At 37.0% G+C, this 13,775-nt stretch overlaps 1 protein-coding gene across 1 annotated transcript in view; it reads right to left on the reverse strand.

Moving 5' to 3' along the window:
• Positions 1 to 9,473: 9,473 nt before the first annotated feature.
• LOC109414805 (serine-rich adhesin for platelets) overlaps positions 9,474 to 13,775 on the reverse strand; it is a 96,879-nt gene continuing 92,577 nt past the window's right edge. Inside the window, exon 19 of the mRNA XM_062842200.1 lies at positions 9,474 to 11,290. Coding sequence (XP_062698184.1) covers positions 11,204 to 11,290 — 87 coding nt within the window. The 3' untranslated portion in view covers positions 9,474 to 11,203. The remainder of the gene's footprint in view (positions 11,291 to 13,775) is intronic.

Here is a 13,775-nt window from a genome sequence, read left to right on the forward strand (position 1 = left end):
AATGGACAAAAGGTCGAATGGACAAAAGGTCGAATGGACAAAAGGTCGAATGGACAAAAGGTCGAATGGACAAAAGGTCGAATGGACAAAAGGTCGAATGGATAAAAGGTCCAATGGACAAAAGGTCGAATGGACAAAAAGTCGAATGGACAAAAGGTCGAATGGGACAAAAGGTCTAATGAACAAAAATTTCAGTTGACCAATTTACCAGTTGGTATGTCTCACTTATAAGACAAATTTTTTTAACTTTGTTGCCGCTCATTGAGAGAAACATTGTAGTGCTGTTACAGAAAGCATATGCATTTCAGCCACTTACATTAGGCTTAGGCTTTCCTCTAGAAATTAGGCATTTATAAATTTAGGCATTTCCTGTATATTTTTTCCTTCTTTTGTTTATAGGCTGTTCTTTCAAATTGTGTTAATGTGGTATTTATTTAATGGCAATTTAGTTTGATTTTTTGTTCAGGATTTTTCCTTCTTAAATTTTAGGCTGTTCTTTTAACTTTTGTTACTGAAATAGTTATTGACTCCTTAGGGACTTATTTTTCAATCAGAAAGTTTGCCTTCTTTTTTCCAATAGCTGTTCTTTCTAACAGTACTGCAGAAATATTCATTGACTACTTGTGCTTAGTGAACATCCACTCTTGGATTGATAGGTAGATCCTAATAATTATACTGTATAAGTAAACAATTTCATTTTATTTGCTCATGCAGGCGTTACGCCAAAAATTGAGAATTTTCGATCGCCCTCCCCCTGTTATATACTAAATATATTGCTTGTTACACTTTTGCAAACACCCCTCCCTCCTGTAATCGTGACGTACTTCATGGATCACCCCCATAATACCCAGAGATTTGTTCTTTTTCTTCATTATAGTCTGGTTGGCTTTATTTAAGCGCTGTAGTAATGATTGGAGTTTCAAATGATAATATTCCGATCTATGATTCATCCTTCTTCAACCCATAGGCTGTTCTTTCAAGTAATATTGTTTTCCATATCTAACCTTCATGGAGAATATCACTTTCCATCATTTATGGGCATTGCAAGTTTTAGTAGACACTTTCCTATCTTCTAATAATGATTGTTTTGAAGTTGTTGAAAAATTTTGGTATCACTGGTTCTATTTTTAATCGTCGTTTTTCTGTCGAATTCTGATCATTTTTGCCTTTTTGCCCTTTTCGACCTTTTGTTCCATTCGACCTTTTGTCCCATTCGACCTTTTGTTCCATTCGACCTTTTGTCCCATTCGAACTTTTGTCCATTCGACCTTTTGTCCCATTCGACCTTTTGTCCATTCGACCTTTTGTCCATTCGACCTTTTGTCCATTCGACCTTTTGTCCATTCGACCTTTTGTCCGTCGACCTTTTGTCCTTCGACCTTATGTCTTTCGACCTTTTGTCATAGATTCTGATTCATTCCATCAACTCGAGTTTTCTAGCTGACCACACTAATTAAGTGTCGGATTTTGGGATCATTCCGAGCGTGCCGGAAGAAACAGCTTCGAGCATTAAAATCCGGCCACTCTGCACCAAATCTTATTTTGAAGTGCACAACAGAGGAGCAGAACAACAGAGGATTGCCCAGCTGAACTCGTTTTCAAGAGGCACTTGAACTATGCAGGGAAAAGTGTGGTCGGTATTAAAAATAATGAACCATCGTCCATCGTACCAATCTGGCGTCATTCGTCTTAGATGGGTTGAAAAGCGACGGATGAAAGTGTTATCGTCATCCCGCTATGGAAAGTAGATTGTAGGGTGGGTAGGTCCAATGGGGTAAAACGACCCAGCCCAATATCCCCTGGATGCTTCGATGTTATTTTTTAACAGTCAATTTTCTATCTCCTTGATCACTAAAATTTGGAATTTCTCCAGGAGATCTTTCATTTTTTCAAAGATTCTTTTATATATTCTTCCATTGGTTTCTTCAGAAATGCTTCCAGAAATAGCTTAAGAATTTTTTTCAGGTATTTCTTAATTAAAGCTCTATAATGCTTCCTTTGAAAATTCCCGCATGAATGTTTCCAAGAATTGCTTTAGAGACTCATCCAGAAAAATCTGCAGTAATTCCTTCAGAAATTCTTGTATTATTGCTTCCAGTTACTCCAGAGATTCCTGTCGGAGTTTATGCAGAGATTCCTTCAAGATTGCCTTCAGATATTCCTCTAGAAATTTATCCGATATTTCCTCTAAGATAACTCCCATATTTTTTTCCACGCATTTTAAGAGTTTGTTTATTCAGGGTTCTCTGTTGACGTTTATCTATGCGTTTTCATGATTTTGTTTTCAGAACTTTTTCTAAAGATTTCTCCAGGAAAACTTTCAGAGAATCCTCCAGTAAATTCAATTAGGGATTTTTTAAAAAGTTTTCCTATTATTTCATAATTTTTTTTTCCAGGAATTCCTACAAGGGAGTACCAAGTTTGTTCAGCTACTTCTTTAGGAAGATCATAAGAAGTTCCTCCTGAGTTTCCTTCAAGAACTCCTTTGGGGTTTGATCAGATATGCCTCAAGAGTTTCATTCAAAACTGCTTCCCAATATTTCTTCAGGGATTCTACTGAAAATTTCTTCCGAAACTTCTTCAGGGATTCTTTCAGAAGTTTCTGCTGGTATTCCTTCATTAATTGCTTTTGAGGAGATACTTTAATATCCACATACTTTATCAGAATTTTAGGGGTTTCTTCAGCAATTTCAGAAAGGGAATTCTTCGAAAATGATTTCATGACTTTTTTCAGAAATGCTTCTTTAAAATTTCAGTAAAAATTCAACAGAGATTTCTTCAGATTTTTTTTCCAGGATTTCTCCAAGTAGAGAAAAATTCCATCAGTAATTCATACAGAAATTCCTACAAGGATTTTGAAGGAATTGGTTCTGTGATTCCATTAAAAATATCTTCTGAAATGTCTTTGGATATTCTTGCAGATTATTTTTAGTTTATTCGTCCTGGGATTTTTTTCAGAGGTTCTTTTGAAATTTAAAAAAAAATACTGAACAATTATCCAAGGAATTCCTAAAGGAATATTTCAAAAATCTCTGGAAAATTACCTCAAAAAATCCATAAAAAAAACTCCTGGATATACCTTTGGAAATTCATAGAAGAAATTCTTGAAAATTTTCAGGAGGAGTTCCTGGATAATACAAATCTGAAACAAGTTCTGAAATTGTCTTTGGAGAAATTCCAGCATGAATGCCAAGGAATGCCTAAAAAATTGTTGGATGGATTCCTGAAAAAATCCATTGAGGAAGTTTTGCAGGAATCTCTTAAACATATCTGCAGAAATTGCAGCCACAGGTATTGGTGGAATGAAAAAAAATCCGTTAATAAAAACTTTTAGAGATAATCCCTTCAGAGGGATTCTCAGAAAATATCCCATAATATTTCTGAAGGAATTCGCATATAAAAATCCATAAACTAGTACCTGAAGAAATTTGAGAAGGAAATGCTGTAGAAACAAAAAAAACCTGAACAAATTATAAAAATGAGTTTTTGAATGACTCTTTGAAATGGTACCTGGAAGAACTGCACAATCCTCAATTGATATTTATTGAAAGTTTTCTTGAAGAATTCCCAAAAAATAATGCTGAATGAAATTGTTGAGAAAATCTTTGTAAAAAAAATCGGAAAGAAACCCTGAGGAAAGGTGTGATTAAGGCAAAACTGGAAACATTTCCTCATTTTTTTGGTTTCTGATTTTTGTTATTATTATGTAGAGTATGGATCAAGGATCTCCTGATTTTTTTTTCGTGGTGGTAAATGTATTACATGTTTGCAGATACCATTTTTTTGTGAAAATTTGTTCAAATTCGTTTCTGCGAAAACGAAAAACATTTTCCACCTGGAAAAAATCAGGACATACTTTGATCCATACTCTACATACGTATGAGAACGATTTTGAAAATATTGCTTCGTTATTTAATGAAAAAATTGAAAACCAAAAAATGAGGAAATGCATCAAGTTTCGCCTTAAATCTAAATTCTTAATTTATAAATATCCAAAAAGAAAAACTATTGGAGAGCCCTATGTAAGAGGAACTGCTGGAGAAATCTCTTGAGATTTTTCTAGAAGAATTTCCACATGGGTGCCCAAAACAGCCTTGTATATATGGAGTAATACCTGAAGGAACTTCTAAAGAAATGTCCCAATGATTACTGAAAAATAAAAACGTTGAAAAAATGTCAGAATTTCTGGATGAATTTATGAAAGAATCTACGAATCTTTGTATAAAAAAAGGTCCTGGAATTGCATCATTTTAAGAAACGTTGGGAGGAGTTCCTAGAGAAACCACTGGAGATATAAATCAATATTTTTTGAAGGAATCTTTGCAATAATACCTGGAAGGACTGGAGACCCTCCGCTGGTATTTCTTTAAAAAAAAAAACAAAAAAAAATCTGAAAGAAACCCTGAAAGTAGGTCCTAATCAATCCAAAGAAATTGCTGGAGATATACCCGAAGCAGAGTTGAGTCAGCCTAGGGCTGCAAATCTCTTAAATAAATATAATTATAATAATTATTAAAAATATCCGAAAAACTATTGAAGAAACCATGAATGAACTGCCAGAAGAATCTGTTGAGAACTTTATAGAGGAATTTCCAAAAATCCCTGAATAAGGTACCCTGGGGCAAGTGAGAATCCGGGGCAATTGAGACATACAGCTATTTTATTTTAATTTTTGATTTTTAAGGCAAACATTCTTTATGGAAAACATAGGTATCACACAGACGGATACTTTGAATTCAAAAATTGTTATTATTCTCACCATAAAGAGACCATATATGTTATTGTTGTTCATATGTAATTTTCAATTCACTAAGTGAGATTAACGTACTCTACTAAATTTGTCGTTTTAAAATATAACAACAAATAAAGTGAAACTTTTTCGGTTTTAGGATAATATTTGGAGTGCGAAAAGTATTGAAAAGCGCGCCAAGCCAGTTCGCTTTGGTGGCTCGAAGCAGATCGGGTCGTTTTCATGTTATGTACGTCGCGTCCGCAGTGAAAAATATTGAAAAGCGCGCCAAGCCAATTCGCTTTGGTGGCTCGAAGCAGATCGGGTCGTTTTCATGTTATGTACGTCGCGTCCGCAGTGAGAAATGTTGAAAAGAGCAGCCCAGCTAGTTCGCTTTGGTGGCTCGAAGCAGATCGGGTCGTTTTCATGTTATGTACGTCGCGTCCGCAGTGAAAAATATTGAAAAGCGCGCCAAGCCAGTTCGCTTTGGTGGCTCGAAGCAGATCGGGTCGTTTTCATGTTATGTACGTCGCGTCCGCAGTGAGAAATGAGTGTGTGATGGGATTTCGTCTGGGTGCCGGTGTCGCGCGCTTTTGCTTCGGTCGTTCGATTTTTCTTTTTCCCTATTCGGAAATGAGCATTTCGTTGTGTCGCGTCTTTTGTAGCAACACTGAACGATCACCTGACGTGGGTGATCAGTTGTTTGTTTCTCATATGAAGTGAACAATAGTGCGTCAGCTTGCATGTTCGGTCGTGTCATTTGCAGTTAAATATTTGGCGACTAGCTACCGCGGTTCGATTTGAAATATTAAGTGACCACCTGACGTGGGTGATCGATTGTTTGCTTGCCGAGTGAAGCGAATAATAGCGTGTTAGATTGCATATTTTGTCGCGTCGTTTGCAGTAAATATTAAGCGACCACCTGATGCGGGTGGTCAATTGTTTGCTTTCCGCGTAAAGCAAACAATAGCGCGGCAACCAGCATGACACGAAGGTCACTTATCAAAGTGAATCCAGACCCAACGATACCTTTCCTACTAACAAACACTCCTTCCTGCAGCCTTTGGTGGAGTCGCAGCGGTAAACGCGGGCATTCACTTAACAAAGGTTGTTACTAATATTCCTTCCCTCTTCCAACTTGACTGCAAGGACGTGGCCGGCGCCGTTATTGTACCATTAAAGAGAGTCTCTGAAGCGTGCACAGTGAGAATATTGACCACTCCCAGTAAATTATTCAGTTGATTCATTGTGCAACTGTCATTGGTTCGGGTCAATCACGGAATAGCAACCATAGATGTGTGCAGTCAGTCTAAGCTAAGCTAAGCTAAGCTAAGGATAATATTTGGAGTGCTTGCAAATTATTTTAAGCGAAAAAGCTGTAATTAATTCTCATTTGTTACCTTTAGATAACTGCTCTCACTTGCCCCAGTGCATTTCAACATCTGGGGCAAGTGAGACCTATGAGAGTAAACAAACAAATTTTCATAGTTTGATTTCGCTTTCTTCAGCCTAAGTCGAAATTTACACAAAAGTGAATTAAAAATCGGTGCCTTGAGTAATCAATCGTTTAATTACACTTAATTACTTTAATTCTGATGATATAGCTGTTTAAAATGGTAAAATCTTGGTTAGAACATATTTTTTTTCGAAACCATCTAGGTATTTTTGATATTTTTGTCTAAGCAAATTCTTTTTTTTTTCGTTTTTCGCTGCATAATGAGTTTTTCTGGGTGTTAAAGAACCGGCCATAAAGTATGAAAAAAATAAATGGAAAACGACTTTTGCAAAGTTTACGATTTCAGAACATTTATTTAATGATCGTAATATCATGTAAGGGAAAACATAACATCTGTAATGCTTGAAAAATCTTTTGGCAAGATCATCAGCTACGTAATATGAAAAGCAAGTTTGGATATCATTCGGCATTTAACTTTATGGCGCTTTTTGTATAAATAAATCAATTTGTTTTGCTCGTGCTGCTAGAGTTAAATCATTTTTTTGCTCAGTGATTCGTTATTTTATGTGTTACGTAATTTATGCACGATACCACAAAACTTCCAACATAAATCGCTAAACATAGTTATTCATATAAGATATTTATAATTTATGCTACCTTACATAAAATAACAACTATATTCAGCCATTTGTATAAACATTCTGAATAGGTTTCACTTGCCCCATGATACGGAGTAAATGAAGATCTACTCCACTTTTCATTATATGCATAATATACAGAATGTAAAAAATTTGAAACAGTTTTAATGCCCGTTAATAAGAAGAAATATACCTACAATGTCTTTTAGAACCATTGGAGTTATAAAATTATTTGTGTTTGATTTTTTTTGGCTTCGCAAAATTAAACTTGCAGTTTTTTAGGTCCCACTTGCCCCGGGTGACCTTAAGTGGAATAATACCTAGAGAAACCTCTGAAGAAATTCAAGTAATTAATACTGAAAAAAATGCTGAAAATATCAGTGAATTTCTAAAAGAAACCCCAGGAGGAAATTATGAAAGAAAAAGTATCTCCAGGAAATGCATCATTTTGGAGGAATTCTTTTAGAAATTTCTGGAGAAATTTCTAGAAGAATTTCCGCAGAAATCTCTAGGAGAATTTAAGGAGAAATCTCGAAGAAAAACTTTTGAAATGAAATCTGACGATATTTCTGGAGGAATTCCTTAAGAAACGATTAAGGAATACATGAAAAAATATAATAAATTCTTGAAGGAATCCGAAAAGAAATTTCAAGAGCAATTTCGGAAGAAATTTCTGAAGCAACCCGTGGACCAGTTTAAAGATAAATTGTTCGAGAAATTTCTTGAGGCATTATTATACAAGTCCTTTGGGAAAGTCCCTTCTGAAATAATCTCTGAAGTAATCCCCGCAGAAATTTTCAAAGAATTACATGCACAGGTATGCATTCTGAAGGGATGCTACGAGAAATCTTGAAAGGAATGCTTGCTCATTCTAAGATTTCTTGCAAAAATCTTCTTTCTGCAAACATTCCAGTATTTTTGTTTTTTGATAAATCCATAAAGAAGATTTTTCTAGAAATTTTAAGAATATTATTGTTCAACTCATTAACCTTCGAGGACGCGCGCCATCAAGCTACTGAAACTGCACCGCGCTCGCGCTGTATATGACGAGCGAGGTTTTTTTTGGTAGTGTTGTACTTTTTACAACAGCGCGCGCGCTGAAGGGTTAAAGAAATTCCAGAAAGAATTCGTGAAATAATAAAGAATAAAGGGAGTTTCCCTGAATAATTCTCAATCAGGCGCAATAGCGAAGTCATTCCCTGGTGGAATACCTGTATGAGTGGGCTAAAATTTGATGACCATGAATAAACAGCTCTGATTTGGTTTCCGGTCATTTGGTCGAATGCCTTTTGGCCTAATGTCGTTTGTTTGAAGGGACGTTTGGCCGAATTATAATTACTTCCGAGTTATATGTACTGATAAAGAAAACAGTGGCATGATCACTTCATCAAGTTCATAACTTCCATTTCGGCCAAACGGCGTTTGGCCAAATGATCTGGAACCCTCTGATCTTACCATGACAGCACTTGATAAAATGGCCTACTTCTATCACTAAAAAAGCGCCGATAAGTACAATTTTTCAACATTTGTGTGCTGCATGAAAAGTAACACGTTTCGGATCTTTTGTCAACATAAACTTTTCGATCATTCACGTTTGTGGAGGCACTTTCAGGATGAACCGCATGTTTAGTAAAGATGATTTTGTAGCATGTTCTACAGAAGTATGTATGTAATCAAGAAGCGATGTAACTGAAACATAATTTTTGTTATTACAAAAAAAAAATGTGTGTGCAACTCGTTGCAAAACTCGAGTTGTTAGCACTCGTCGTATTTTTAAACCTCTACAAGGCTCGTTGGATGATGTACGAAGAAACTTTCCATTTTGTAATAATTTCTATGAGCGGTAACCAATGGAAAACGCATACTTTGTCAAAATTATTTTAAAACATTGAAGTTTGTTTCTACAACGTTTTTCAATTTCAATCAGTGAGTGGAAGAAAACATTTTGGATGTCTCCAAATAGAATATACATTTTTGTGAATTTCATGGCAAAAGGGGCGCATATTACCCCAATCTCCCCCAGTCTTTGTCAATTTATTGTGTCCAGCGATGAGTCATTTGAGCGATTAACGGAACCTCAACCGCGTTGACAAAGGATAACACAAGTTCCATGTTGAATGTTAGTCATCCTTCAATCCACTCGATTGGAGAGCAGGGAACTACAATGTGATATCAGATTTGAATCCCTTTGTTTATTTCGAATAATGAAATTGAAGTTTATTTCTCTTACTCACTGCTTCAATCGTATCGTCTTTTTGCGGAGAGTGCTTTGTGTGACTGTCGTTTGCGGTTTGGTTTTACTTCATTTCTCGAAAATGTACAACTATATGATTCGATAAGGCAAAATACTTGATCTGTTTCGAAAATCTTTCATCTAGTGCATTGTTGCTTACTTTCACGTGTTTTTTGTTCATTTTCGAATCAGTGTTTGAAATCTGCAGAAAGTTACCATACAATTTTTACTAATGTGTCCTACGTTGCCTATTTTGTTCGCACTTCTCCGTTCGTAATACGTTCGTTTTAGAGTTAGATAAAATTGCAAAGATTTTGATTTGCTGGTGAATGTAATTATGCTATTGAGTTGCATCTCCTGATGTACGTTTTCGATCCAATGAATTCTTATTTATCTATGAAAAAGACTGAATGATCGTTTTAAATCTGTTAGGTAAAGCTGCGCGATTTGGCGTTTTCCGTAATCTATTTTATTTTACTTGTCTCAAGATGGAAACTTTAAAAAGTACGTGTTCGTTAAGATTATTTTGGTTGTTGGTGAAATTGGTATTTTAAAATTGTGACGTCTAATTACACAAGGGAAATAAAATAAATTCGACGGAATTGCAACTTATGCTGGACGTTTGAGTGAAAACTGAATTCTTTGGCATTTTTCTGCGGACCAGTGTGCCGTCTTGAATGGAAAGGTGCAAAACTTTCGTTACAAAAAATGTTAGGACGGGACCCGTTTTACTTATTGATGGCATCGAATTGACCTGCTGTGAAGAGCTACATCTAACAGAAACCTAAAATTTTCTAATTCACATTGACATTCATCATTACAAGATAAAATTGTGAACTTCAATAAAACCACAGTCAAATGTGATCAAATCGCTGCAAATACTAGCCCCTGAGAGATGAGAAACATACGCGTTTGAGTATAACATTGTTGATTTTGATTATTTGACAGAATTTCAATGCTTGATGTACTTTCGAGAACCGTTTTTTTCGGTATTTTTAGAACGGCCTAGTCACGTTGAAATATATGTAGATTCTCAGGGCTCACCTTTTTTTTTGGAGCGAACTCCTTTGTCACAAATTCAGTCGTCCACCGCATAATTATTCCATATTGTATGGCAATCCATATGTACATGGAACAATCATGTGTAGAAGGGGCAGTATTACCAAGCAAATGAGTTATACTCAAATCCGTAATTTCTGTCATTTCTTCTCAAGGAGGATGCTAGTGTACGACAATGACTCAATATAACTTCGCCTAAAACCACCAATAATCATATCATTCTGTATATCACTGCAATGACTAATGTCTCCTGCTTCCTGTAAGTTTTGTATTCGTATTTGATTCATGCGAGTTCTTGTAACAAATTGTGTATTTTAAAATCCATAGATAAAAATATATACACTAGGAAAAACGCTTTTCACTCCTAAACTACGGTATCATCAAAACTCTCCCAAGGTTGGATAAAGTTAACTGCCGGTTGTACTATAACCAAATAAACAACTAAACTATCATTTATTACCTACTATCACGAATTGATTCGCTTAATTGTTGCTCTACATTTGCTGTCTTCCTCGGTGTTTCGAAGCCGGCTTTGTAATATGTTCACTTTACCTAAATCCTAATTATTGTGCTCCGAATCCTACATTTTTTTTCTCTGAAAATTTGCCATTTAGTTGCCCTAATTTCAACCATGATTATCAATTTACCTTTGACCAATACTTATTACTCAATCCAATCCCAACTACTGCCTGGAGCTTGGAAGGTGTACTCCTGCTAACACATTACTCCATAAATTGCTACTCATAGAAAAACACAACACTTCGGACAGACGACAGTATGCATTGGGGAGTGGGGGTTACAAACAGGACAAAAAGTCATAACGAACGGTTTGCATTACTCTTGGTTGACTAGGTAATATTTCATACTATCTACGAACGAACTAATCTGAAAGATTCTTATAGTGCGAGATATTTGCTAAAACTTGTTAGGTAGTTAGGTTTACTTAGCGTATTACTTATTTACTGTTCAGAAATCGAAATCCGGATCGAAGTTGTCCCTTTACTGTGGTGTCGATCCTGCAGGACCAGGATGGAGCTCGTAGGTGGATAGGGTATTCGGGGGTTAGGCGATGCCACTGTGCTCGATGTTCAAGGGCCATTGGCAGTGACCTCGGTCAGACTGCCACGTCGTCGTTTGCTCAGTTGTTTCCAGAAACGTCGGTCTAGTGATTTGTCCTGGAATGGATGGAAATAATGTTTATTGAATTACTACTTGTTGCATTTTTAAAATATGCACTACTTTTTAAAACATGCAAACACAAAGTAAAGAACATCACCAATTAATGTGGGCTTTACTCCTGGAATGTATTTGGCGATTTTTTCAGGAATTCTTCTAGTGATTCCACCAAATTATTTGGTAAGAATCCCGCTGGAAGTTACTCTAACGATTCCTCAAGAAATTTATCTAAGTATTCGTTCAAGAAATCCTCAGAGGATTCGTCCAGGAATTCTTCTGAGGATTCCTTCTAAAATCCCTTTGGCGAATTCAACGAGAACTTCTCTGAGTCTATTTTCACAAATTTATCTAGGGGGTTACTTATTTCTGAAACTCATCTAGAAAATTCTCAGCACTTCTTCTGGAGTTTTCTGTGGGTAATCGTCCGAGAACTTTTATGGAGATTCCTCTGAAGAATTCTCCAGAATCCTGCAGAATACCAGGAATGCATCCTGGGATTTCTCTAGGAATTCATCTAAGGATTCGTCTAGGGATTCCTCTTGAAATTGATCTACATATTGTTTTGGTGGTTCTTTCGTCCATTTTTTTCTCCAGAATTCCTCCAGAAATTCCTCCAAGAATTCGTTCAAAAATTTCTGCAGGGTTCCTCCAGAAAATTTCTTCAAAGAATCATTTTGTAATTTCTACAGAGACTCATTAGGAAATTCCTCCATAGATTCGACCAAAAATTTCTCCAGAGATTCCTTCAAAAAATCTTTCAAGGATGCCTCCAAGAATTTTTTCAGGGATGTATCCATGAATTCCCTCATAGATTCCCTCAGAAATTCCTCGAGGCATTCTTTCATGAATTCCTTCAGAGATTCCACCAGGAGTTTCTTCAGGAATTTCTACAGGAATTCATTCAGAGATTCCCATAGGAATTCCTACAGAGATTCCTACAGAAATTCTCTCAGGAATTCCTATAGGAATGCCTTCAGACGTTTCTACAGGAAGACCTTCGGGGATTCCTCCAGAAATTCCTACAGAGATTGCCACAGGAAATCCTTCAGAAATTCTTACACCTTCAGGGATTCCTACAGGAACTCCTTCAGAGGTTTCTACAGGAATTCCTTCAGATATTCCTCCAGGAATTCTTTCGGGGATTCCTCCATGAATTCCTTGGAGGATTCCTCCAGGAAATCCTTCAGGTATTCCTCCAGGAATTCCTTCGGGGATTCCTCCAGGCATTCCTTCGGGGTTTCCTTCAGGAATTTCTCCTGGGATTCATTCCTCCAGGAATACATTCGGGGATTCCTCCAGGAATTCCTTCGGGGATTCCTTCAGGAATTCCTTCGGGGATTCCTTCAGGAATTCCTTCGGGGATTCCTCCAGGAATTTCTTCGGGGATTCCTCCAGGAATTCCTTCGGGGATTCCTCCAGGAATTTGTTACGGGTATAAATATTTGTTACAATAATAAGACAGAATAATTGTTTAATGTGTTTAAAGTTCAATATTCGTTCGTTCCTTGTGCTACATGTTGAATTTTAACTTGTAAATATTACCCTAGTATTAATTAACATTTATAGGGTTCTGGCAGGATAGAGGCCAATGAAGTGCAATCCTATTTCGATTGCCAACATTCAGGCCATTTCGGGCCGCGATTAAGTACTAGATACGTAAACCTTTCCCTGACACAGACTTCAAGTCATAGAGCTCTAGTATCGAAACCAGAAACGGGAGGCCCGATTAGGATTAGTTGTCCTAGACAAAACCAAGCTATGAACACAGCAACAAATGCTGTGAACTAAAAGGCAAAATGCCAACTAAAATACAATTCCAGGATGACTGATGGACCCAAACCAATAAATGAAACCTCGTCATCCTGTGATCGGAAGGAGTTATCCATCTGGATAACAGGGCACATTTATGTTATGTGTTGTGTTGCGTCAACTTGTGATGTCTCTTATTTGTGCATTTGTAAGGTTCTATGTGTATCGTGCAGTGTTAATACTATGTAATAATTAATTTCTTTTATTTTTGAAACAAATTCCTTCGGGGATTCCTGCAGGAATTCCTTCGGGGATTCCTGCAGGAATTCCTTCGGGGATTCCTCCAGGAATTCCTTCGGGGATTCCTCCAGGAATTCCCGCAGGGATTCCTGCAGGAATTCCCGCAGGGATTCCTCCAGGAATTCCCGCAGGGATTCCTCCAGGAATTCCCGCAGGGATTCCTCCAGGAATTCCCAAAGGGATTTCTCCAGGAATTCCCACAGGGATTCCTCCAGGAATTCCTACAGGGATTCCTCCAGGAATTTCTGCAGGGATTCCTCCAGGAATTCCCACAGAGATTCCTCCAGGAATTCCCACAGGGATTCCTCCAGGAATTCCCGCAGGGATTCCTCCAAGAATTCCCGGTTTCCTCCAGGAATTCCCGCAGGGTTTCCTCCAGGAATTCCCGCAGGAATTCCTCCAGAAATTTCCGCAGGGATTCCTCCAGGAATTCCC

Source organism: Aedes albopictus, chromosome 3, assembly GCF_035046485.1.
Source record: "Aedes albopictus strain Foshan chromosome 3, AalbF5, whole genome shotgun sequence".
NCBI lineage: Eukaryota > Metazoa > Arthropoda > Insecta > Diptera > Culicidae > Aedes > Aedes albopictus.